This window comes from Neovison vison, chromosome 3, assembly GCF_020171115.1.
Source record: "Neovison vison isolate M4711 chromosome 3, ASM_NN_V1, whole genome shotgun sequence".
NCBI classification, from domain to species: Eukaryota; Metazoa; Chordata; class Mammalia; order Carnivora; family Mustelidae; genus Neogale; species Neogale vison.
In genome coordinates, this window is record NC_058093.1 from 181,196,424 (window position 1) to 181,221,663 (window position 25,240).

Below are 25,240 nucleotides of genomic sequence, written 5' to 3' on the forward strand. Positions count from 1 at the left end.
AGTGGTTTCATAAGAATTCTTTTTGTTTCAGACAAAAATCACTGCTAGCTACTTGGGCAGGCAATATCCCATCCTTTGAGAGGAGGGGTTTCCTAAGGGAGAGCATTGGGTAGGGCCGTTTGGGGTTTTATAGGTTGCAGTGTATGACCACGGATCGAGCCTGACCACTCCGTTTCTCACCTGAGTAGTCTTTTGCGTTCCGGCCTGGAGTGGGGACACTGAGGCCAGCAGCATACACAGTTCTGAACAGCTGAAGTGTTGAGCTCCTCCTCTCTTCTGCCTTTCTTTTGGAAGGGTTAAAGTGGACAGCACTCCTATTCTTTCCTGACATTCCACTTTCCACACCCATTCTTTATTCAGCCGGCAAAAGAGCGGCTGGAATAGTCTTAGAGGCGAGATCATGTAGACCAGGGCAAACAGAGCCCATCAGCTGCTGGGTGAACTGTCACTTGGTAAACAATGGTTAGCAGCCCCCTGTGCCTTCTTTGCTACAGCTAGGACTGTGCAGAGAACATTTCCATTGTCCGGAGGGAAATGAGGTGGATTATTTGTATATTACAGCAGACAATCGTTTCTGTCTGCAACTCCCAGAAGATGGAATTATTGCAACAGTAGCCAGATGACTGCTCCCCTGTCCAAATTGGGGTCTATTTAAAGAAGGGTTATTAAAATATTAATGTCGAACTAGTTATTGATTTTCAGGTTGCTTGAGGGAGATTTTAAGATTTCTGTCAACGATCAGTATGATCAAGAGTTTGCATCCCTTCAGTTAAGATACTGTGGATTCCCTTTTTATTTTTTATTTGTGGATAAAACTGTTTTCACGGAGCTTGGCATTGAAACGCTTCCTTTTAATCTTCGTTTACCCCAGTGCACACAGGGTACCTCATTATTTCTGTAATTTGATGTGTATAATAGGGCTCGAGCTGCTCTCTGCAGGCAAAGGGGAGTAGCTGGGGAGCCTCACGCACCTTCAAGGTTTCATTTTATACACAGAATTTGAAAAATAGATTTAATTAAAACCAAATTAGCTTTTCAGTGAAGTAATGATCTAACAGTGAAGTAGGCAAACAGACCTGGCGTTAATTTTACATAAAACTGTTGATTAAGGACAGGTCTTCTTAGTGTCTGCATATAAAAAAACAACAGCAATTTTCTCCATCTACTTCCTATATGTCTAAATTATATTTGCCAGACACTAAGAAGAACATTATATGTTCTGCTTGATTTGGTTTTCTTAAACATTTAAACGGCAGACATTTTTCGGGTTTCTTTAACACAACACAGTCTAAATTAGAGTGTGCTGTCCGAAAATTAACGTAGTGGTAGCTTGAAAATCACCATCCATCATGACCCTCATCTGAATAATCACAGTTTTTGCTTTTCACATGTCTGCTGCTGGCTGACATGGTTTATAATTTGCTTTTCTTGTAATTTCTTTTTGCTGAACCTGAAAACTGCTTTTCTTCAAGGCTCTGTGAAGAGAGTTGAGACACTGGCCTTGGTCCCATCTCTGCAGCAGATTGGTGTTGAAAGCCATTTAAATGCTTAGAATCTCAATTGCCTCATTTTTAAAATGGGGATATTAATAATTTCACTGCATATTGCAGTGTTTTTCTGAGGGCCAGTTGACATAAGGGATATACTCATACATCGACAGTTGTCAAGGTCTAAAAATGTTAACTTGCTTTATTATGTCACATCTAGGGTGGGCTTTTAAAAGAGTGATTTAAGGGTTATTATTGTTTCATTTGTCCTGGTTGTTGCAAATAATTTATAGTATTTACTGGGAAGAGCGCCTGGGTTTGCAGTCTAGCTTCTGCTTATTAGTTGTGAGGCTTTGGACATGCTAACCAGCTTGGGTTTGCTTTTCTTGTCTATGAAATGGGCCATATGTTCCTGGCAGGATAAGAACAGGTTTAGTAATGAAGGTAAAGTGCTGAGTGAGATGTCTTCTGTTCTACAGATTTAGATAAAACATGAGTTATAAAGGCAATGATTCAAATACGTGCAGTTATGGGCTCTCCCTAATTTTCCTTTCAGTGCAACTAATATTGGTGATTATTTATGCCAAAAAACGGTAGCTGTTTCCATCTGACCTACTGAATGATTTGGAGGTGCGGGTTCATCGAGCCCTTACACACTTGTCTCTTTTAGCTTGCGTGGTTGTTTATGCATCTATAGAACATATCCATTGTTTGATGGATCCATTGTTGAGTTGCGTCTGTGAGCATCCTCCCAGTACAAAATCTGAAAACTGGAGGACAGTTTTATACCTGAAAGTTGTATCTAATGTTTTCTGATGACCGTTTTCACACTTCGAAAACTTTTGTTTGAGTAACAGGTAATTCTAGGCATTAACGACCTTGGCTTTTATAGGTAAGCATGCTAGAGGGAAAAGCAATCACAGACCATTCCTTCCATGAACAGAATGGCCACAGTTACTGTATATTTGTATGTGTACATACAAATGATTTTTTTTTAAGATTTTATTATTTATTTGACAGAGATCACAAGTAAGCAGAGAGGCAGGCAGAGAGAGAGGGAGAAGCAGGCTCACTGCTGAGCAGAGAGCCCGATGCTGTGATGATGCAGGGCTCCATCCCAGGACCCTGAGATCATGACCTGAGCCGAAGGCAGAGGCTTAACCCACTGAGCCACCCAGGCGTCCCCATACAAATGATTCTTGCTCGTATTAAACTACGTATTAGTTACGCAACGAAACAATTACCTTTTAACTGTACTCTAAGGTTAAGTGTAGAGAATAGGCTCTTCCTGAAAGTCAGACCCATCATATCCATAGGTAGAACCTGAGAGAAACCTGACCTTGATTTGGAAGCTTCAGGACTAATTATCTAATCTTTACCAGAAGACTGACGCCTACAAGGCCTGTGTTAGAGCTTGCTGTCTGCAGCTGGTCTCCCCCAGCCTGGGGCGGGTCAGGGCCACGGCTCCCACACAGCGGCATCACAGCTCCAGTGTCGGGATCAGGCATCAGTCTGCCACCTTACTCTTTGCTGATGTTGGCAAGGTCCTTCCTGAAAGAGCTGTGTTCTCCCATTCCCTGAAGAGCTCAGCCTGTCCATCCTGTTCACATATGTTCAACTGACCGGCTTCCATGCTTGGTCTGTGAACTCCCAGTCCCGGTGAATTTTCCTACTAGAAACAAGATATATAGGAAGAGCTCTCCATGAAGGAAGACAGACCAGAAACAAAACTTGCTGGGGTGCCGGGGTGGCTCAGTGGGTTAAGCCTCTGCCTTCAGCTCGGGCCATGATCTCATGGTCCTGGGATCGAGCCCCGTATCAGGCTTTCTGCTCAGTGGGGAGCCTGCTTCCCCCTCTCTCTCTGCCTGCCTCTCTGTCTACTTGTAATCTCTCTCTCTGTTAAATAAACAAATAAAATCTTAAAAAAGAAATAAAACTTGCTTATACTTTGCAACACTTTTCAAGGTTAAGCTTTTCCTTTTTTTTAAACACAGGAGAACATCTTATATTTTTAATGAGGTTGTGACCACTGCTATAGAAATTTTGTGAGAACACTCAGAAATTGAGAAAACCACTTTATTAATTTTGTCAATACCATTTGGGACGTGGTCAAGCTTTTCTTCTTTAACATCATTCCTCTTGGCAGTCCATTCAGACAGGCTCCGTTTGGAGTCACGGGCAGTTGAGTAGGCCATTTTCTTGGTTAGGGTAGTGTGGACAGATTGGGGAGAAGCTACAGGCTGGGATTTGGGGGAATGAGATGCTCTATAGTGCTCTTTCCAGGAGACCCCTACATATGGCAGAGGTTGGCTAGGCAACTGTCTTTATCCCGTTTGTGCCAGTTTGTACTTTTCCATAAGGAGTCTCAATTTATTTGTCACGCCTAAACTTTTCCAGGTTAAAATACTCTTCTGGAGAATCCCTTCTGGTCAATTTCTTGTCTGCTTGAGGCTTTGATGTTAGGAAGCTCTTGTTCTTTATTACAAGCAAATCCTTGCTTTTAAGAACAAACACAGGATTAGTGAGGGTGAAGAGAATCAGGGACAAACTGAATAGTGGGATAAGAACTGACAATTTAGTGTATCCACATCATGGAGAGTTTTTTCCTTCACCCTCAGTGTTAATTGAACAACACAAAGGAATGACTGAGCGTATCCTAGTCTGGAGACATTTAAGCCATCAATGATCAAACTAATGAAGAAAATTCCTAGAGGGTGCCTGGGTGGCTCAGTGGGTTAAGCCTCTGCCTTTGACTCAGGTCATGATCTCAGGGTCCTGGGATCAAAACCTGCGCTGGGCTTTCTGCTCAGCAGGGAGTCTGCTTTCCCTTCTCTCTCTGCCTGCCTCTCTGCCTACTTGTGATCTCTCTCTCCGTCAAATAAATAAATAAAATCTTTAAAAAAAAAATTCTTAGAATGCTTTTCTTAAGCTCCCACCTTCCAAATTTCTCCTCGTTAAAATCTTTTGTAATACTTCAATAGATTTCTGTCTTGCATATTGCAGCCACGTCTGTGGGTTTGGGAAGAATTTTTGGTAATTAGGTTACAAGACTGGAACAAAACAAAGGTGCATTTGTGTCTGATTTTGGTCGTCTTTACAATTTGGCCTTTGTCGGGACTGACCGAAGTTCATGTGTGTTCCTCCCACAAATACTTATGGAGGGCCTACTGTGTGGCTCACACCCCTCTGGGTGCTGTGAATTCGGAGAAGCCTCTCGAAGGGTCTGCCCTCACAGAGCTCACATTTCAGTATGGGCAACAGACAGGAATAGGAAAAAGCACAAAGAACCAGTAGCCGGTGATAAGAGGTGGGAAGAAAACAGAGCAAGGCAAGACGGGTTAGAAGCAGGGAGGAGTTGGGGGGATGGGTGGTCAAGGAAGGCGCTGTGTGTGTACCTTCCAGATGATGTAACAACGAGCTCTGTAAAAGTTGGGAAGGGCCGTTTTAAGAAGAGGGGAGAACAGGTGGAAAGGCCTCCAGCAGTCCAGACGCTGTGAGACCCGCAGGTGGCAGGGAAGAAGGGCAGCTCAGAGGCCCTGGGGAGGACTCTGAAGGATTTCCTCAGGACAGTGGGAAGCCCCCTGGAAGGTCTGAGGGTCGTGGTTTGAGTTCCACAGTAAGGGATAACTCTGGGTGGAGAATTGGTTAAAGGGGAAGCAAGGAGCCCCACTTGACTCACCTGTGTGTGCACCTGCTCCCTGGGGATGGACGGAGGCAGAGACTAGCTGTGGTGTGCAGCCACCAGGGAGAGAGTGCCCCACACATGTTGCTGTTGGGCTGACGGCACTGGTTTGGCTGTGGAATGGAAGGGCAGGAGGTGGGGAGCAGGGAACCAAGTGCTGGGTTTTCCTGTACCCACAATGTCTTCATGCTGATGCCAGAGTAAAGTGGAGATGGGAAATGAAGGCAAAGTGAATGGAAAAAAACCAAACCCAGTGTGGATTTGACATAATGCAAAAGTTATATCTTTGGAATCGTGAGTCACATAGTCAGTGCTGAGACGTGTATGGTGGAACCACGTTTTAGGGACATTTTTGCAGGTGTGTCGTAATTCCAAGGCAGTTGTTATGATCACACTGTTTATGTCCTTCCAAGACGGGGCTCTGTGCCCCTCCTCTTCGTCCCAAGACTGTGCCCTGGAGATAAGGTTTAGGTCAGGGTTTGTTTGAATCTAAAGTTTTAGTTATCTGCAGAGTTGACTTCATCTATGATTCTGATTATGTAAGAAGTTGGGAGTGAAATCAGTGTCGGGAGGCCACAATGAATAATCCATCCTGGTTTTGAGTTTCTGGATCCATGAGATTTGAACGGACATGTGAAGATATTGTCTTGTGTGACTCTTCCCAGAGATCCCTGTATCCCCTCACATAGGTGCGCCCATCCGCCGCGGGGTAAGCGCACAGGTTGTGGACGTCCAGTATTGCCGAGTGGACGGGGGACCCCATCCTTGTCCGGGTGGACCTGGCTTATAACTCTGTTCCATCTGGCTTGTGTAGGACGAGCTGGATGAACTCCGCGCTGAGATGGAAGAGATGAGAGACAGTTACTTAGAGGAAGATGTTTACCAGCTGCAGGAGCTTCGGCGGGAGCTGGACCGCGCCCACAAAAACTGCCGAATCCTGCAGTACCGCCTCAGGAAAGCCGAGCAGAAGAGCCTGAAAGTGGCTGAGACTGGTCAGGTGGATGGCGAGCTCATCCGGAGTCTGGAGCAGGACTTGAAGGTGAGTGAGCGTCGCGGATAGGGGGCGCTCGTTCCCAGAAGGGGCGGCAGGAGCCAGGGATGAGGGCGGGTGGGGATCGCAGGTTTGGGGACTGGCAGCCCCTTGGGCCCCACATATACACCCAGTCCTGCCATTCTGGTGGTAGTTCTCTCTCTCTCTCTCAGCAGATTTTAGCATATATGTTCTTCATTCGCCTGGTGGTGTGTAGGGTATGGGTAGTCATATGGCTTTGACATTCCAAGATTTTAAACCTGTCCCGTGAACTGGAATCTTAAAACCTAAGGAAAAGAAAACAAATTGTAGTAAGGGATCTACAATTTTTTTTAATTTATTTTTTAAAAAAGATTTTATTTATTTATTTATTTGAAAGGGAGAGATCACAAGGAGGCAGAGAGGCAGGCAGAGAGAGAAGCAGCCTCCCTGTTGAGCAGAGAACCCGATGCGGGACTCGATCCCAGGACCCTGAGATCATGACCTGAGCCGAAGTCAGCGGCTTAACCCACTGAGCCACCCAGGCGCCCAGGGATCTACAATTTAAAAGAAAAGAGAGAATTGGGGCACCTGTGTGGCTCAGTTAAGCATCTGCCTTCAGTTCAGGTCATGATCCCGGGGTTCTGGGATGGAGCCCCACCTTGGGCACTCTGCTCAGAGGGGAGTCTGCTCCTCCCTCGCCCTCTGGGCCTCCCCCTGCTTGTGTTCTTTCTCTCTGACTCTCTATCTCAAATAAATAAATAAAATCTTAAAAAAATGAATAATTAAAAATAAATTTAAAAAAGATATCTGCCACTTGGTCTGACAGTTGTGGAGAATTGTACAGAAATGCCTTCTAAAGATCTACACTATTTAAAAAAAATCTATTGATGATCAGTTTAGTTATAGTCAAAGACTACTCATAGATGTTGATTCTAATCATTTAATGTTTTTATTGTTACTTAAGTTTCTGGAATGCAGGAAACCTGAAATGACCATAACCCAAGGATGGTGTTTTGATTTAACTGAAAGAGAAATGGGACCATAACTAATTGTCTAAAGCTAATTGTCTAAGGTGTTTTTGAAAACCACTGGCAGAGGTGGGAATGAGGTGAAGAAATTCCAGACATTATACCATTTGCTATCTCTGTGGGTAGCATGGCTTCTCTTGTGCTCCGATTATCAGATCATTTATCAAGAGATGAATTATGCATAATGTCCTCCTTATTATGGGAGTACTTATGAAATCTCATTTCGCCTTTCATTATGATAACAGGAAAAGAATCTTTGTAATTCTGTCAAATCTATAAACCACTAACAAAACGTCATTCAGGGGGATATAAGGGTAATTTATATTTCTCTTGCAAAATCTCATTCCTTGTTTCCCTTTAGAAGGTAAAAACATTTAATTGCTTTTAACATTCAGATATTTTACTATAGTAGACAAGTTAAAACTTGACTACATTATTTTACAGGATTATTTTGTTGTGTTTTTGTTTTTAGCAAGTAGTTTTAGTATGCCTTAGGAACAGAAATGTTTATTGATCCATTTTTATTGTTATTGTTACTATTATTTCTAATTTATCATTAAAGCAGTGTGTGTGAGCAGAATTGGCATTCTTGGTGATACTCTATAACGAGGTAGAGCTATCCACAGTAGCCTTTTAATCCAGATAAAGGTCATAGCTTCACTTATAATGTAGATTTCATGTTTGAAACTAATACCCTCCTCCTTTAAAAATAGGCTTGTTAATATTGCCGGGGTCTTTGCCTGGGAAAGGTCTTTGCCCTTTACAGCGATATCATATCACTTAATGATTCTGCCTTTGAAGTTGTTTGAATGTGCCCTTAGCACGCAGCAAGCTTCATGTCCTGATAACGATCTCCATGGGTCAATACAGGTAGCCAAAGATGTATCTGTCCGATTGCACCATGAACTTGAAACTGTGGAGGAAAAGCGCGCTAAAGCTGAAGATGAAAATGAAAGTCTCCGACAGCAGATGATTGAAGTGGAGATATCCAAACAAGCCCTCCAAAATGAGCTGGAGAGACTGAAAGAGGTAATCCCAAGACATACGGGGATTTCTTTCTTGGGTTTAATTGTTAGGAGCTTGGAACTCCAAGGGCCCCATTTGCTGAACTGTGGTTTGTTTGTAGGGCCCAGAATCTAAGAACGGTTTTTCCATTTTTCGTAGCATTGTAAAACAACAACAATCACACAAAAATAAATCTAAAAAGGCAAAGAAGACTGACAAAGACTATATGTTGCTTACAAAGCCTGAAATATTTGGTGTCTGACCCTCTACAGAAAGGGCTTGGTGAACCGTGGTCTAAAACTACTTTTTATCATTTCCATTCAGATGAGCTGGCTGTTAATTCCTTTTATGGGTCTAAATGGAGAATATTATTACCGGAATACAAAATTAAGCAGGAGCTTTTTCCTCCAGTCTCCTCTTCCAATGAGCTGGAAAATGTGTTCTGGTTGTCTATTAAGCTGTGTAAACAAATAATCTGTATGTGCCACCTGTATCTGTTATTTAGGCAACATGGTTTAAATACAGGGTTTTTCTTTTTATTTTAGGGAGTGAATGTATTCTAGCAAAGTGGTCAAGAAAATGAATACATTTATATATATATATTTTTCCCCTTTGCATATAGTAATGCAAATGCTGTTTTATTGTTACTTCCATTATAGGATTAAAGCTGTGTATTTTCTTAGAAAATAGCCTGTATGTTGTTGGAGTTAGAAACTGTTGGTGAAGCCTTTACAGTGACGGCTGAAGCCAGCATTATTACCTGCTAACAGCCTCACTTAGTGCATGTTCCCTTTGGACAAGTTTCCCGAGTCACCCAGTTGTTCCTCATCCATCCAGCTGTCTACCTGCCCACACTTAATTCAGGCTCTGTACCATGCCCTGGGGAGGCAGGTGTGAGTATGGCCGTGCAGGCTCTGCTCTCAAGATGTTTATAGCTCAATTTGACACGTGGCTAGCAAAACAAGTAATCACGGCAAAGGAGCCGGTGTTGCTGGCTCTCTTCTTCCACCCCATCCCCTCAACAGCTACTCAGGTGCCCTGCTGTTTCTTGAGTTTGGCAGGGGAGTGAGGGAGCAACCTTCTTTGTTCAGAGATCAATAGCCCTGGGGCTTATTCCCTCGCCTTCGGGTCTCTGCTGACATCCCACTTCAGCCACCTGGCCCCGCACACGTACACATTCCTAGTTGTCCCTGCTTACCCTCTCCTGGCTATCCCTATCTGCCTTCCCATCTGACATGCTGTGGATTTTGGTGACTCACTTGTATATTGCCAGCACTTGTCTGACAATGCCATGGGTTTTATTTCTTTGTTGCCTTCACTAATGTGCCTCCAGGACTTGAGCTTTGTGGGAAGAAGGTGTGTCTCTGTAGTTCATGGTGGGGTCTCCGTGCCTAGAACAGTGCCTGGCACTTAGGCATTGTCGGAGACGTGCAGGGTGAGGGAGTGAATGGAGGGCGAGAAGGTGGAGCTGTGGTGAGCACAGCTCGCCTGGGGACTCGGTGCGCTTCACAGAGGAGGTAGAGTCTGAGAATGTTTTTTCATCATGCGTAACCCTTGCTCCTTAACTTAGGTGTGCACTTACCCCAAGGGATTGGGGAGATTTCTCCTCTCTTTGTGGGTCTCTTACCTCTGCACTTAGAGTTCCCCGTCCTTTACTTCCTTCTTTCCCTTTTGCTCTAAGTCTGCTAGAAGGTTTGCCATAATGGTTTCTTTCCTCAGGATTTCCAGTTTGAGCCTGACCTTGAGGGTGCAGAAAACATCTTAGGAGTCTATTTTACAAATGTTGTATGTGTGAATGCCTACATACAAATATTCAAATTATATGTACACATAAGTAAGTAAATAAGTATATTTGAAGCAGGCAGTTTCTCTTGCCCCCAGAGAGCTGGATTTGTGTGGGACTTGACATCAGGCCACAAATAGCTCCTCAGGGAGAGAAATGATGACTGACGTTCAACACCAGGCAGGGGTGAAGCAGGGGTCTTCAGAGAACGGTGATGTTGGTTGAGGCAGGATGTACACAGAGGAGGTGGCAGGCCGGCGCCTCCCTGCCTGTATGGGTTAGAGTCCCCCGCAGGCATGGCCCAGCTGGGCTACAGTCCCTGTTTTACCTGGAGAGCTGCAGTCCAGCCGGGGGATGGCGTCTTGGCACCAAACCTCACGATTCCAAACAAACCCTAAAACTGACCAGAGTCTACAGAAGGTAGATGCTCTAGACAGTGCGGGAAGAAGAGAATGATGGAACCAGGCGACCCGAGGTTCAAAGGTGGTAGAGGAGATAACTACTGGAAAGTGCTAGCTGTGGCTTCGTGAGTGGATTCTCTTTACTAAAGCCAGAAGGGAAGGCGCTGGGAGCTTTGCTCCGAAGGGACTGTACTGTTTCTCTATCTTGAGTCCCACTTGTTATCGGTTCACCTCTGAAGTTTCGTAAGCGGATGAGTCACATTCCGGAAAAGGCAAGGTGAGTTCGTGCGTCGCCTGTGTCTCTGAATGATGGAAGTAGCTGCAGACGACCGTGTCCCTCTCAGCCTGGGAGGACAGTTAGACAGGGCGTCTCCGTGCCTCTTGGGCTCCATAGCTGCTGCCATGGGGGGGCTCTTCTCCCGGGACTGCACACTGTCCCTGCGGCGGCCCGGTGGGCTTCTGCCAGATGGATTTGCCTGAGCCCTTCATGCTCAGAGAGTCCAGAATCAGACCTGCCACCCTGAGCCCCACCTGACTCTTCCCTGTCTTTCCCATTTGTGTCCACAGCGCTGCGGTCCTGCTGGTCCCTCTGTCGGGAGCACTGGCGGGTGCCCTGACCTCTCTTCCTGCTGGCGCTGAGAATGCCTTCACATTCTGCCCTTCTGCTTTTGCGGTCTTAGGAATTTTCTTCTTTGCTTTGCTTTCTTTCTTTCTTTCTAAGATTATTTATTTATTTGAAAGAGAGAGAGAGAGCGAGCGCGCACGTGCACATGAGTGGGGGGAGGGGTTCAGGGAGAAACAGGCTCCCCACCGAGTCTGGAGCCCCTTGTGGGGCTGGACCCTAGAACCTTGGAATCATGACCTGAACCAAAGGCAGACGCTTAACCAACTGAGCCATTCGAGGAGCCCCTGAAAACATGATTTTTTCAAAACATTTTTTTTTTAAGATTTTATTTACTTATTTGACAGAGAGAGAGATCACAAGTAGGCAGAGAGGCAGGCAGAGAGAGAGGAGGAAGCAGGCTCCCTGCTGAGCAGAGAGTCCTATGTGGGGCTCTATCCCAGGACCCTGGGATCATGACCTGAGCCGAAGGCAGAGGCTTCAACCCACTGAGCCACCCAGGTGCCCCTCAAAACATTTTTTAATTTAAATTCAATTAATTAACATATAATGTATTGCTAGTTTCAGAGGTATAGGCCTGTGATTCATCAGTCTTATATAACACCCAGTGCTCATTATATCACACGCCCTCCTTAGTGTCCATCATCCAGTTACCCTACCCCCTCCCCCAGCAATCTTCAGTTTGTTTCCTATGATTAAGAGCCTCTTACGGTTTGTCCCCCTCTCTGATTTCACCTTATTTTATTTTTTCCTCTCTTCCCCCGTGATCCTCTGCTTTGTTCCTTAAAGTCCACGCATGTCAGTGAGATCAGATGATAATTGTCTTTCTCTGACGTACTGCAGTTAGCATCCTACCTCTGGTTCCATCCACGTTGAGGCAAATAGCAAGATTTCATCTTTCTTCTCACTGACACACGCTGTACCATGGATGGACCACGAAAATAGACCAAGGAAAAGAAGCTGGACATATTGCATGATTCCATTTATTCGGAATAGGTAAATCCATAGACAGAAAACAGATCAGTGGTTTCCAGGGGCTGTGGAGAAGGGAGAGGACTGCTTAATGGGTATGGGGTCTGCTTCTGGGGTGACAGAAAGGTTTTAAAGTAGATAAAGGTAATGGCTGCACAACCCTGTGAATGCCTCTTAGCGTGTACTTTAAGGTGGTCGGGTTTAACCTCAAATAAGAATTTTTAGGTTCTCTATTCTACCCATACTTTGACCAGTCTTCTCTCAAGTGAATATTTGAGAGCTGACTCTATGCCGTCGACACATTAAAGGCAGACACTACTCCCAGTCTCTCCCTTCTCTGTTTCACCGTCAACGCTCCCCCAACGCCTACCATGGGACTCTCCGCTTAAACACATGAATTTGCCCTGGCTCCTGATTGGCTGACTCTCTAGTGTGACGTAGAGAACGCTTTCTGCTGGGGATCATCCCTGTCTCCCAGCTGGGTTTCCCACCCCTTGCTGCAAACCCTGGAATGAAAGAAAGGCAGCAGAGCGAGATGAGAATAATCTGTGCCCTCCGGTCTCCTTTGAACAGAGTGGGTCTTAGAAGAGTCACTGTCTCCATTGATAGATAAGATGATTAAAGAGGGTTGGCAATATGAAACTATCTGGAATTGTCCCTTGGGTCTAGCCAGCTTCCTTGTGCCTCTTTGCATCGTGGTCCATGCACCCAATTCTGGTACACCCCTCTACTTGTGCAAGCTCAAAACATTTTTGCCTTTTTAGGAGTGTATTTCTTCTAGTACTCAACTCTATGATGAATTATCTGGACAGGTTGAAAATGGTTAATCTTAGCTTAGTTTCAACGTCTTAAAGATTGTTTTCACTGAGCAGTATTTCAGTCTACCAAAGTTTTTGAATACTTCTGTATCTTAGACACAATAATAACCGGCCAATTTAGTTGGCACTTGGAAGGGACAGAGACACATTCTAGATCATGCCAGGGAACGGGGATTTTCTTTTTTTTCTTTTCTTTTCTTTTTTTTTCTTACTGCGGTATAATTGACATATAACATTATATTAGTTTTAGGTGTCATGGTTCAATATTTGTATATATTGCAAAATGATCACCCCAATAACAGGTTAACATTCCTTGTTGAACACATGGGTCCAAACATATTTTTTTCTGGGTAATGAGAACTTCTAAGATCTGCTCTCTTAGCAACTTTCAAATATGCAGTACAGTATTGTTAACTATGGTCATTATGCTGTGCATTATATCTCATGACTTATTAATTATAACTGGAAGTTTGTATCTTTTGATTGCCCTTACCCCTCCTACCCATCCACCCTAGGGATTGTTGAATGACGCCACAGGGAACAAGTTAGCAGCCAGATAGCTCTTGTGGGCCATCTTTCAGCACCATTCAGGATGTGTATTGATTCTCTGGGTTTGGTTGAGACTTCCTCTGTGGCTAGTAAATGATTCAAATTTTATAAATATTTCTTGAGTGCTTGAGAGGAAAGCGTATGCTCCAATTTTGGGGTGAAGACTTTAAATCCATTAGATTGAAGACTTCCAAATTTGAACTCACAACAAGCAGTACATTTTATATCATCACTCAAAATACAAATATAAAAGTCTCACGAAATAATGCTTATCTTTGCCATATGGGACGCATTTTGATATTTTCAGTTCTAGTCAGTTCTTTTTTTTAAAGGGTAGTTATACATTTGATTTACAGTCCATGTGGACTGTAAACAGTTACAGTTTACAGTGTTGTGGATGGCAACAATTTGGAAAGTTTTTTTAGATCACTTGTTAATTGTGTTGTTCAAATTTTTTATATCCTTTATAGTTTTGTTTTGTCTGCTAAATAGATCTATTTAGGATAAAGGTATGTTAAAATCACCTGTTATAATTTTGTATGTATATTTCCTTGTAATCTGTCAATTTTGCTTATATATTTTGAATATAAATGCATACAGATTTAGAACTGTTTTTTTAGAACCATTTTTTGATGATGAATTTTTCCCTTTATCATTTGATAATGACTTCTTTATTCTAATGTATTCTGTTTTTTTTCTTTTCTTTTTTTTTTTAATTTGCCTAGTATAGCTTTTTTGTGCTTCCATTACTTTCCATTTTTCTGAGTCCTTATGTTTTAGATGTATTTCTTGTGACTGGTCTATAGTTCTCTTTTTAAAAATGGAATCTGATACTGTCTTTTTTTTTTTAACAAAAACTTGTGAATTTAATCCATTTACATTTATTATGGTTGTTGATGTGTTTGAATTTATTTCTATCATTGTATCTTATGTTTGTAAATTCCAAGCCTTTTCTTCATTTCTTTTTTCTATTTTTTATGTCGAGTTCTCTTTGATTGATTGAATTTTTAATTCTCACGTTCTTTTGCTTGATTAAGAATTTGTATTACTGTTCTAAAAATTACTCTTACATATTTAACATGCCTGTTTGACTTAGCGTCTAAAACTAATCATTATCCCCATTCTTCTTCTTAATAATATTAAGCATCTTAGAAAGCTTCAACTCCAGGGAGCTCCTGTGTTTCATACTATTATTATGTAGTGTCATTTTAGTTTTATCTTTTTAAAAGCACCCCCCCAAAAGTTGGCTAATTTAACAGTTAATGCTTATTTAGGTTCATTTACATATTTTCCAATCTGTTATCATTGCTTTGCTTTTTGAGTGTTACTCCTTCCTTGTGAGTTCAGTTTTCTTCTTGCTGATCCATTAACATGTCCTTGAGTGTTTTCTTTCAGCAAAATTGTCTAAAAATGCTTTTATGTCATCCTCAGTCCTGAAACATATTTAGTTGGGCATAGGATCCTAACATATCAAAGATAGTATTTTTTATTATCTTCTGGCTGTATTTTGCTGTCAAGAGGTCTGCTGTCAAATAATTCTCATTTTTGTAGATGATCTCTCTTTACTTCCCAGTTACTTTTATGCTTTTCTTTTTGTGTTTGGTATTCTGTAGTTTCAACCAGATGTGTCTAGATTTATTTTTATACTTTAGGCAACACTCATTGTCAGTCTGTTTATGTCCTTTGTGAAATCTGGAAAATTCTCACTCTTTGAATAATGTTCAGTAGGGAAATTATGTCTTTAAATAGTGTTTCTTCCCCCAGTTTCTGTATCACTTCTAGAATTCCTATTAGTTTTATGTAGGAACTTCTGCTGGCCATTCTTCTTCTACCCACCATCTCACCTAACTGTCCTTTTTTAAAAAAAATTATTCTTATCTGTGTTTTATATATATATATATATATATATGTATATATAAATACATTATATATATATAATGTATTTATTTACTTATTTTAGAGAGAAAGTGTATGCATGTGCATGCATCCTTGTTCACAGGAGAGAGTGGGGAGGGAGGAGTAGAGGGAGAAAAATCTCAAGCAGACCTCCTGCTGTGTGGAGTCAGAGGTAGGGCTCAGTCCCAGGACATGAGATCATGACCTGAGCTGAAACCAAGACTTGGATGCTCAACTGACTAAGCCACCCAGGTGCCCCATTGTGCTTTATTTTGAATAATTACTTCATTTCTTGTCCAAGTTATGAATTCTCATCTTCACAAAAGAATTACTCTCTTTTCATCCACCTAAGTTTTCATTTCAATGAAATGAATTTTGAAATTTGCTTGTTCTGTTTCATAAATTTCTTTTTTCCCTTACCGTATGTTATTTCTTCCTTAAATTTTGAAACATTTTTAAGTCACGGCCTCTTTCAGTTTGTTCCGTTTTCTTGAGTTCTTGTATGTTACCAGTCCCTCTGTTTCTCCCGATCTGTTGTCTCTCACAGAAAGATTTTTTTTTATGAGCTTTCAGATGGATTTTTTTATGAGCTTTCAGTTGAGCTTATTTCTTGTTGGGAGTTCCACTTGGTGAGATTTTTGCATTGGTCATTTCCAAATGCCTGAGTAGCATTATTGGTCCAAATACACTTGTTAATTTTGGGCTCATGGAGTTGTGTCCCAAAGGGGTTTTGTCAGTTGGTTATCAGACTTATATGTGGCATACATCTAAATATTTTTATACTTCCAAGGAGATTTTTTTTTTTTGGTCACCGCCCAGTGTCATGAGCAGGTTATTACTCTCCCACTTCCCAAGTAACTTTTAGTTTACTTTCAGTGGTGTGCATCCCTTTAGTGGGTTGTCTGGGGCATTTATCAAAGATTCTTCTCATGTCCCTGGCTAGAGCGCCTATTTCTGGGTAAGCGAACTGCCACCATTCCCTCCTGCCTGCTACCTCTTTAATCCCTAATGCATTTCTGATACTAGGGAATTTTCCTTTTGTGACTCTGTCAGTCAGCTGTGTATGAATTTCTGCTTTTTATGTTTTCTTTAGCATTTCTAGGTGTTTGTTGGGGGGAAGGCTCAAGACGGCTCAGTGTGCTGTGTTGCCAAAACAGGATGTGATCCTTTGGGGTTTAGCGGAAGCTTTCTAGTAGCACTCTGGAGTGCCATGAGTAACCCCTGTGGTCTTCCTTTTCATGGCTCAGCACTTTTTTCCCTGCCTCTCTCTATTCATTTACTTCTACCCTGCTACTCACCAGTTCCCATTTGCCCCAGGCCTTTTTTTTTTTTTTTTTTTAACTCATGGATTAGTTACATCATGGCTTCTATTTATATTCTCTGTAGGTATTTGCTAGAGACTGAATGTTTATATCCCCAAGCCCCTGCCAATTCGTTAGTTAAATCCTAATTCCCAATAGGATAGAATGAAGAGGTGGATCCTTCGGGAAGTGGTTGGATTACGAAGGTGGAGCCCTTGTGGATGGGATTAGTGCCCTTTTCAAGGATACCCTAGAGCTCCCTTGCCCCTTCCACCAATTGAGGACACAGTGAGAAGAAGGCCATCTGTGAACCCAGAAGTGGGTTCTCACTAGACACCCAATCTGCCAGCACCGCGATCTTAGCTTTCCCAGCTTTCAGAACTGTGTGAGATAAATGCGTGTCCTTTAAGCCACCCAGTCCATAGCATTTGACAGCAGCCTGAAAAGACTAAGACCTAGTCTTTCTGCTTTTTTCTCAACCAGTGGGTGAGGAGTTTTCTCTGTGTGTCATTGCATTTAAACTCTCAGACAGCCCTAAAGTCTGGAAGCATAGGTGTACGAACATAATAAATGGTTTATTGCTATTACGCTATAGTTTAATAAAACATTATCTATGTCTCCAGACTTTATGGTCCTCCCCATAAGAAAAAGATATGCTTGAGTGAGCCAGTGCAAAGCATCTTTGGGCCGAGTCCTCATGCCAGGGCATCTTCTTGGACACCGACCAGGTTGTTGGCAGCTGCCGTGGGGTCAGTCGGGGCCTCATTCCTGGCCCAGTCAATGGTGGACTGCGGGCCGGCAGGGCACGCAGAGTCCAGGCAGGCATTCTTTGTGTTAGCTTGGCAGGCTCTCCAAGATACCCCGGGAGGAATAAGTAACATCTGGTTCCATTTGCGGGTCTCATGAGTTGGGAGCGGGGGTAGGGGTGGGCAGGGTGACTCTAACTAGAGAACAGGAAGTGGGGAGAAATGCAGTGCCCTGAATGATATCCCAGTTAGCTGGCCTGCTGGGTTAATAATGAGGGTGGGATGAGAATGAAATGGGATGAAAGTGGGAGCAGGAAGAATCAGGATGTCTGGTTAAGTCTTCTTCCCAAACACTAAAATACAAGTACAGTCTGGGGTGTGTGTAGTGTGTGTGTGTGTGTGTATGTGTGTGTGTGTGTGTGTATGCACACGTATATATCTGTGTATGTATCTGTGTGTGTTCATATTCATGCAGTGTCTGCACAGGGGTCTAGAGGAAAATGGCCTTTCATAGGTTCTCACCAGACCAGTAGGCGGGGATGGAATTAGAGTAGAACCCTCTCAACCAAGAGAATAAATACCGGGCCAGAAAATCCAGATTTCACAGGCTGGGAAGGATTAGGAAGAGTCCAGCAACTGTAGGAAGATTTGGCATAAATAATTTTGAATGCTTAAGCTGTAAAAGGAACAGTTTGGGTGTCTGGGAAGAAGGGGGGTTTGTGTTCAGTTAAACAATGATAAATAATACTAATGGCTAATTTCATGCTGTTACTGGAAAGGCACAGGGAGAGCCCATCACAGTCTGTTCTGGTCACTCAGAACAGGTGCCCTCGGAGCGATTTCTTGTCAAAGTCAAGACAGAATCATACTGAGGTCTTCTAGAAGGCCAGTAAAAGTCCTGTGACCCACTTGGCAATGGTCCGCATGCTCTCTCCCGTGGGGATTGTCTGGTGCTCTCCCTGGGCAGTCGCATTTGCTTCTGATTTGGAGCTCTGGTGGTGGCTCCAAGAGCAATGGGTGGCTTTCCCACGTTTGAGTCTTCAAAATGCTTTCATTTCTTGGGTTGTGTTTTTTTGTTAAGTTTTGTTGTCAGAGGACTATTTTACTTCCACATAGTGTGGGGGTTAGGTTGGAAAAGAAAGAAAATGGTGGTGAAGACACAGGCAGGACTTTGGAAGGAGTAACTGAGTTTGGTGGCTCTCCTGGGATCTGGCATGCGTGGCCAGACCCAGGCCTGGGGACCTCAGGCCAATGGAGCATCAGAGCCAGAAGAATCTTGGAGCTGAGTTAGCCGACCTCCCCATCACCTACACGAGGAAGCTGAGGTCTGGGTAGGTTGTGAATGGTCGCTACCCCAGGTCTCCTGACTCCCAGAAACCCTCCTCTACTCCTTCTTTCCTTAGGACTTTATCTCTAGCCCCCCCTCTCCCTTCTCTGTAGGCTCAGGAGAAAGAGGCGGGTTCCTAGGTCAGGACAGGAGGTAAGGACTCATGGGGCCATCTTGACTGTGGTCTTCAGGGCAAGCTGCTGGAGGAGAGAGCAGCTCTAGGCTCCCTGCTTCAGTGTGTTGGTGAGGAAGAGCACCTGTGTCTTTCTTTGACCCATTAATGCTGCCATATAAAATTAATTTCTGCTTTCAGAAGTATTTATTAAGCTGCTGCTTTCATCTCTACAGAGAAAATTACAGGAAGAAGGACAGCAGAATTTACCTTTGAAGGCAGTGAGCACAGGCCTCCCCGCCTGTCTTACCACTCACTCCCATGGGGGCCTCCTATGGCCCTCTCCGTCCCATCTTGTTCCGTGGTGTTGGCCATTCTTTCCCCAGGACTGTTCCAAGATGCCTCTTTTATCTGTTGAAATGCTGCCCATTCTTTAAGATTCTCCCAGAAATGCCACTTCCTCCCCAAATCCTTCTATAACACTTTTCTGACCTCTGAACAAACATTTCTGTGTGATTAAACTGTTACATGTTGGCTAGAGAATGTTCAAAAAGTAGAGAGAGAAAGTTTCCCTTATGTTAATATCCCAGAGATACAGCTCATTTTTCATAGGAAATTGGAAATATACCCTATATACTTCTTTTTTTTTTTTTTAAGATTTTATTTATTCATTTGACAGACAGAGATCACAAGTAGGCAGAGAAGCAGGCAGAGAGAGAGAGAGGAGGAAAGGCTCCCCGCTGAGCAGAGAGCCCCATGCGGGGCTCCATTCCAAGACCCTGGGATCATGACCTGAGCCGAAAGCAGAGGCTTTAACCTACTGAGCCACCCAGGTGCCCCTATACTTCTTAATATAGTGTTTTTAGTATAGTATTATTTATTTGTAATTAAACCTTTTGTTTTGAGATCCTTGTAAACTCCTAGGCAGTTGTAAGAAATAGTTAACAGGAGGTCTCACGTACCCTTTACCCTGTTTCCCCAGGTGGTAAGCTCTGGCATGGTGTCAGAACTAGGACAGTCACTTTGATTCAGTCAAGCTGTGAGAACAATAATTCCACCACAAGAATCCCTCATGGTGACCTTTTATGGCCACACCAGCTTCCCTCCTGTCCCCATTCCATCTCCATCCCCACAACTGCTGTGTTCTCCATTTTGATAATTTGGTCATTCCAAGACTTTATATAAATTGACTCATTTGCTATGTCACCTTTTGGGATCGGCTTTCTTTACCCTGCAGCATTCTCGAGAGATATTCCAAGGCATGCATGAGCCCTAGTGTGTAGTCATTTACCCACTCGCTAGATGTGGGACATCTGTTATGTTTTTCCAGTTTGGGGCTTTTACAGATGGAGTCACTGTGAACATTGGTGTGCAGGTTTTTGTGGGAACATAAATCTTCATTTCTCTAGGATAAATGCCTGGGATGTAATTTCCTGGGTAGTATAGTAGTTGTTTTTTAGGTGTTTTCGTTTTGTGTTGTGTTGTTTTGTTTTTTAGGAAAGTGCCAAAGGGTTTTCCAGAGTGGCCGCTCCATTTGACACTGCTTCCAGCATCCTCACCAGCATTTGGTTTTGACGCTGTTTTTTATTTTAGTCATTCTAATAAGGGATACCTCATTGTGGTTTTATTTTATTATCATTATTTTTTTAAAGATTTTATTTATTTGTCAGAGAGAGAGAGAGGGAGAGAGAGCGAGCACAGGCAGACAGAATGGCAGGCAGAGGCAGAGAGAGAAGCAGGCTCCCTGCTGAGCAAGGAGCCCGATGTGGGACTCTATCCCAGGACGCTGGGATCATGACCTGAGCCGAAGGCAGCTGCTTAACCCACTGAGCCACCCAGGTGTCCCTATTATCACTATTTTTAAGATTTTATTTTTAAGTTATCTCTGCACCCAACAGGGGGCTCGAACTTACAACCCCAAGATCAAGAGTCACGTGCTTCACTGACAGCCAGCCAGGCACCCCTCATTGTGGCTTTCATTTGCATTTCCCTAATGGTAATGATGTTGAACATATTTTCCTGTGATGTTTGCCATGTGTGTTTCCTCTTTGGTGAAACGTCTCTTGACAATTTTTGCCCATTGTCTAATTGGATTGCTTGCTTGTTTTTTTTTAACTGCTGTTGAGTTTTCAGAGTTTGTTCTGTATTCTAGATACTAGTCCTTTGTTGAATATATGGTTTGCAAGTATTTTCTCTCACTCCAAGCCTGTCTTTTGTCCTTTCAGTGGGGTCTCTCTCCCTCCTGGCAATTTTTTTTTTTTTTAAAGATTTTATTTATTTATTTGACAGAGAGAGAGATCACAAATAGGCAGAGAGAGTGTGGAAGCAGGCTCCCCACCGAGCAGAGAGCCCGATGCGGGGCTTGATCCCAGGACCCCGAGATCATGACCCGAGCCAAAGGCAGAGGCTTTAACCCACTGAGCCACCCAGGCACCCCATCTGGCAAATGTTTTTAATTTTGATGAAGTTCAGTTTATAAATGCTTCCTTTTATGGTATGCTCTTTGCCTACCCCTAGATTCTGAATATATTTTCTTCTATTTTTTAAAATGTTTTATGTTTAGGGACGCCTGGGTGGCTCAGTTGGTTAAGCAGCTGCCTTCGGCTCGGGTCGTGATCCCAGCGTCCTGGGATCGAGTCCCACATGGGGCTCCTTGCTCGGCAGGGAGCCTGCTTCTCCCTCTGCCTCTGCCTGCCTCTCTGTCTTCCTGTGCTTGCTCTCTCTCTGACAAATGAATAAATAAAATCTTTAAAAAAAAAAAATAAAATGTTTTATGTTTTACATTTAAATCCATGGTCCATCTTTTTATAATTCTAGTTAATATACAGTGCACTATTGGTTTCAGGAATAGAATTCAATGATTCATCAGTTACATACAACCCCAAGTGCTCATCACAAGTGCCCTCCTTGATACCCATCCCCCATTTAACCTATTCCTCACCTACCTCCCTTCCAGCAACCCTAGTTTGTTCTCTGTTGTCCTTATGGTTTGTTTCCCTCTCTCATTTTTCACTTTGCCCCTTCCCATATGTTCATCTGTCTTCTTTATTAAGTTCCACATATGAGTGAAATCGTATGGTATTTGTCTTTCTCTAATGTTTTAGCCTAGTATAATACTCTCTGGTTCCATCCACATTGCTGCAAATGGTAAGATTTCATCCTTCTTGATGGCTGAGTAATATGCCATTGCATGTATATACCACATCTTCTTTATCCGTTCATCAGTCAATAGACATTTGGGCTCTTTCTGTAGTTTGGCTATTGTTGATAAACATTGGGATGCATGTGTCCCATCAAATCCATATTTTTGTGTCCTTTGGATAAATACCCAGTAATGCGATTACTGGATCATAGGGTAGCTCTATTTTTAACTTTCTGAGGAACCTCCATACTGTTTTCCAGAGTGGCTGTACCGGTTTGTGTTCCCACCAACAGTATAAGAGGGTTTTCCTTTTTCTGTATCCTTGTTCATGGTCCATTTTGAATTCATTTTTGTATAAGGCATGAGACTTAGGTCAAGTTCATTTTTTTTTTTTAAACCTACGGATGTCTAATTGTTCCAGCACCACTTGTTAAAAAGGCTATCTTTCCTCCATGGAATTACTTTGCACCCTGTCAAACTCAGTTGAACATATCCTGTTCAATCCTGTTCTGTTCCATCGATCTCTGCCAATACAATCTTGATGTCATAGCAGTATAAATCTTGAAACTGCTGTGTCTGCTCCAGCCAGCAGTTTGAGTCTCATTGGACCCCTCACTGGCCTTTCAGAACATTCCTGTCTCTGCCTTGTAGGACGCAGGTGTATTCTGCACATCCCTGCCCTTATCAAGCATTCAGTAAATACATGTTGAATGGGTGAAAGTTTCATTCTCTTTATTTCTCCTTGAGAAAGAGCCGTAACATATTTACAGACCTCCTGGTGAAGAATTTCCGATCCTGTAAATGTTTACCCCAGGACAGTTCGTACAAACCAGTAATTCCACTCTAGGTCAAGTATTTTGACAATGACTGTTTGTGGGTTATGAAGTCACCCTGTTTGGTTAGCGATAAGGAAAGCTGCTTTCTGTCTGCTTGCTTCCTATTCACACAGGCTCTGGGTGCCCATCACTGGGATCGGGTCACACCCAGTTGTCCCTGGTGAGCTGGGTGGGCTCCTGTATAGCTATTTCCTGCAGCGGGTCACCTGCGGGCACTGTGGGGGCTCAGCTGACCTTTTGGGCAGAGGGTGACCCCCCCCCAGAGTGGCCACATCAGAAGCAACTAGGCTGTGCAAGCAGCTTTTGCTTTGCAAGCCCCAGAGATTTTAGACCCACCTATTTCTCCTCTTCCTCAACACCACTTTTATAATGTGGAGGGATCTTTTATAATGCGGAGTGCACTGCAGAAACATGTTACCTACCGCTGTGTAAGCAATTAGACCCGGAACTTGTGTATTACAGTGAGAAGACTGTGTTCTCTGCTGCCCGTCTTTAAAAATGATCAAAGTAGAGACAGAGCATGTATTTCTGCTCTAGTCTTCACTGGAATGTTAACTGCATCGAGTTTGCGCTTTGGGACTGAATAAAAACACGTCTCCTTTCAAAGTTTGCAGTCGATACCCAAGTCTGTCAAATTTCCATGCTGTAAGTCATGTTATTGATGTGATATACTTTAGGTAACTTGTCTTCAGATGCAGAGTCAAGAGTCAAGAGTCAGAGAGATAGAAATGCTTAGAAAACACCACACGGTATTATCTGTTTCCCGAGTATACTTTCTGGGTATTTCTCTGACTCAAGTGCGAGTCATCGTACGCTAAGTGGTATGATTATGAACCAAATAAGCAGTTTTCATTTTCCCCCCCTAGTCATCAGAAATTACTCAGCATTGCAAAGGCTCCAGGTGGAACTGGCATCCAGTTGCTCAAGCACAGGGAATGTCTTGCTGTTGAGCAGTTACTCTGGCAGTACTTGCATTTCTGACCTAAGGATGAGCCTCAGACAAAAGAGAGACCCTAAGCTTCCCCGGGGCACTTTCCCTCACAGTTTATTTGTACAGGTTGGTTAATCCTTTTACTGAAAGAACGTTCGTGTGGGATGGCTGGGCTCTCGTGTGTTCCCCGACATCACAGGTGCTCTTTCTCATGACCCACGGTCATTTTCCTGGAATGAGGGAATGTGGAAAATGTAGGGTGTGTTCGTCATGGGGTGGGCATTTGAACCAGGTTGCTGTTCGATTTTGGATGCTGATGGGAGCTGGTGGCCCAGACAAAGCAATGTCTATTTATCAAGGCAGCATTTGTGTTCATGACTTCATTTTGAAGAGTCGGGGTAGACCCTGAGCTGTTGTCCTCCCATTGTATGTGGCTTCGTCTCTCTGGCCAGAGGTCCGGCGTGAGCAAGAGGGCAGTGTGGGGAAACCAATGGTGGGGTGTCAGGGCACCAGGCATGTCCCTGTATTCAGTTCGAAGACCACATGGTGAGTGGGGATATGAAGAGGCTTTCAAATGCTTCATGGTCTGTGTTTGTTTATGGGTATTAATGATTTTTCCCATGAACGAGTAAAGCAGTCATTTCTGAGAGTTTTCCATTTATTGTATTTGTAAATCATAGGAAAAGCATGATTTAAAGATGATGTCATTTTAGGCAAGAGTTGCCTTGGTTTGGGTCTAATACATGCGTTTAGAACACTTTTAGGGGCGCCTGGGTGGCTTAGTTGGTTAAGTGGCTGTCTTCAGCTCTGGTTATGATCTCAGGGTTCTGGAATCGAGCCCCTCATCGGGCTCCCTGCTCACTGGGGAGTCTGCTTTTCCCTCTCCCTCTGCCTGCCTCTCTGCCTACTTGTGCTCTCTCTCTCTGTCAAATAAATAAATGAAATCTTAAAAAAAAAATAAAACACTTTTAATGATCAAGAGCTTTAAATGCTCCTGCTAGAGGAGATTTGCAGGAAGTTTCTCTCATGTGAACTGGAGGCAATTTTCCCACTGGTTAACTGAGTCCATGTTAGGGGCTGGACCATGTGACTTTTTGCTTTTCAATTTTGAAGTAACATTGGGAGTTTCTTGTTTGTTTCCCAAGAGTTTGGGTTTGGATTTATTTTTAACCAAGTTTACTCATAGGGTCACCAGATGTCATATAACCATCATGACAACATCACACATTTAAATCGCTTGGGTGGGGCACGTAGCGCCTGTCTTTGGCTCAGGTCATGATCCCAAGGTCCTGGGATCAAGTCCGACACTGGGCTCCCTGTTCATGGGAGAGCTGGCTTCTCCTTCTCCTTCTGTTCCTGTTTTCTCTCATTATCTGTAACTCTCTTTTTCCAATAAATAAACAAACATCTTAAAAAAAAAAATCACTCGGGCTTCTTAAGCCTCAGTAGTATGGACACTTGGGGCTGGATGATTCTTTGTTGGGGGGTGCTGTCCTGTGCATTGCAGAATCATGAACAGCACTCCTGGTTTTGCTCTATGAGATGTAAGTAATAGCCCCCTCCCCATTTGTGACTGTGTCAATGGGCATC

The 25,240-nt window shown here is 43.3% G+C and overlaps 1 protein-coding gene across 9 annotated transcripts in view; it reads left to right on the forward strand.

Annotated features, from left to right (window-relative positions):
* The window catches only part of MTCL1 (microtubule crosslinking factor 1), a 123,791-nt gene that overhangs the window by 4,897 nt on the left and 93,654 nt on the right, over nt 1–25,240 (forward strand). For all 9 annotated transcript variants that reach the window (XM_044243386.1, XM_044243388.1, XM_044243390.1 and 6 more), the window contains exons 2-3: nt 5,984–6,208; nt 8,080–8,238. In XM_044243386.1, the coding sequence (XP_044099321.1) occupies nt 5,984–6,208; nt 8,080–8,238 (384 nt within the window). The remainder of the gene's footprint in view (nt 1–5,983; nt 6,209–8,079; nt 8,239–25,240) is intronic.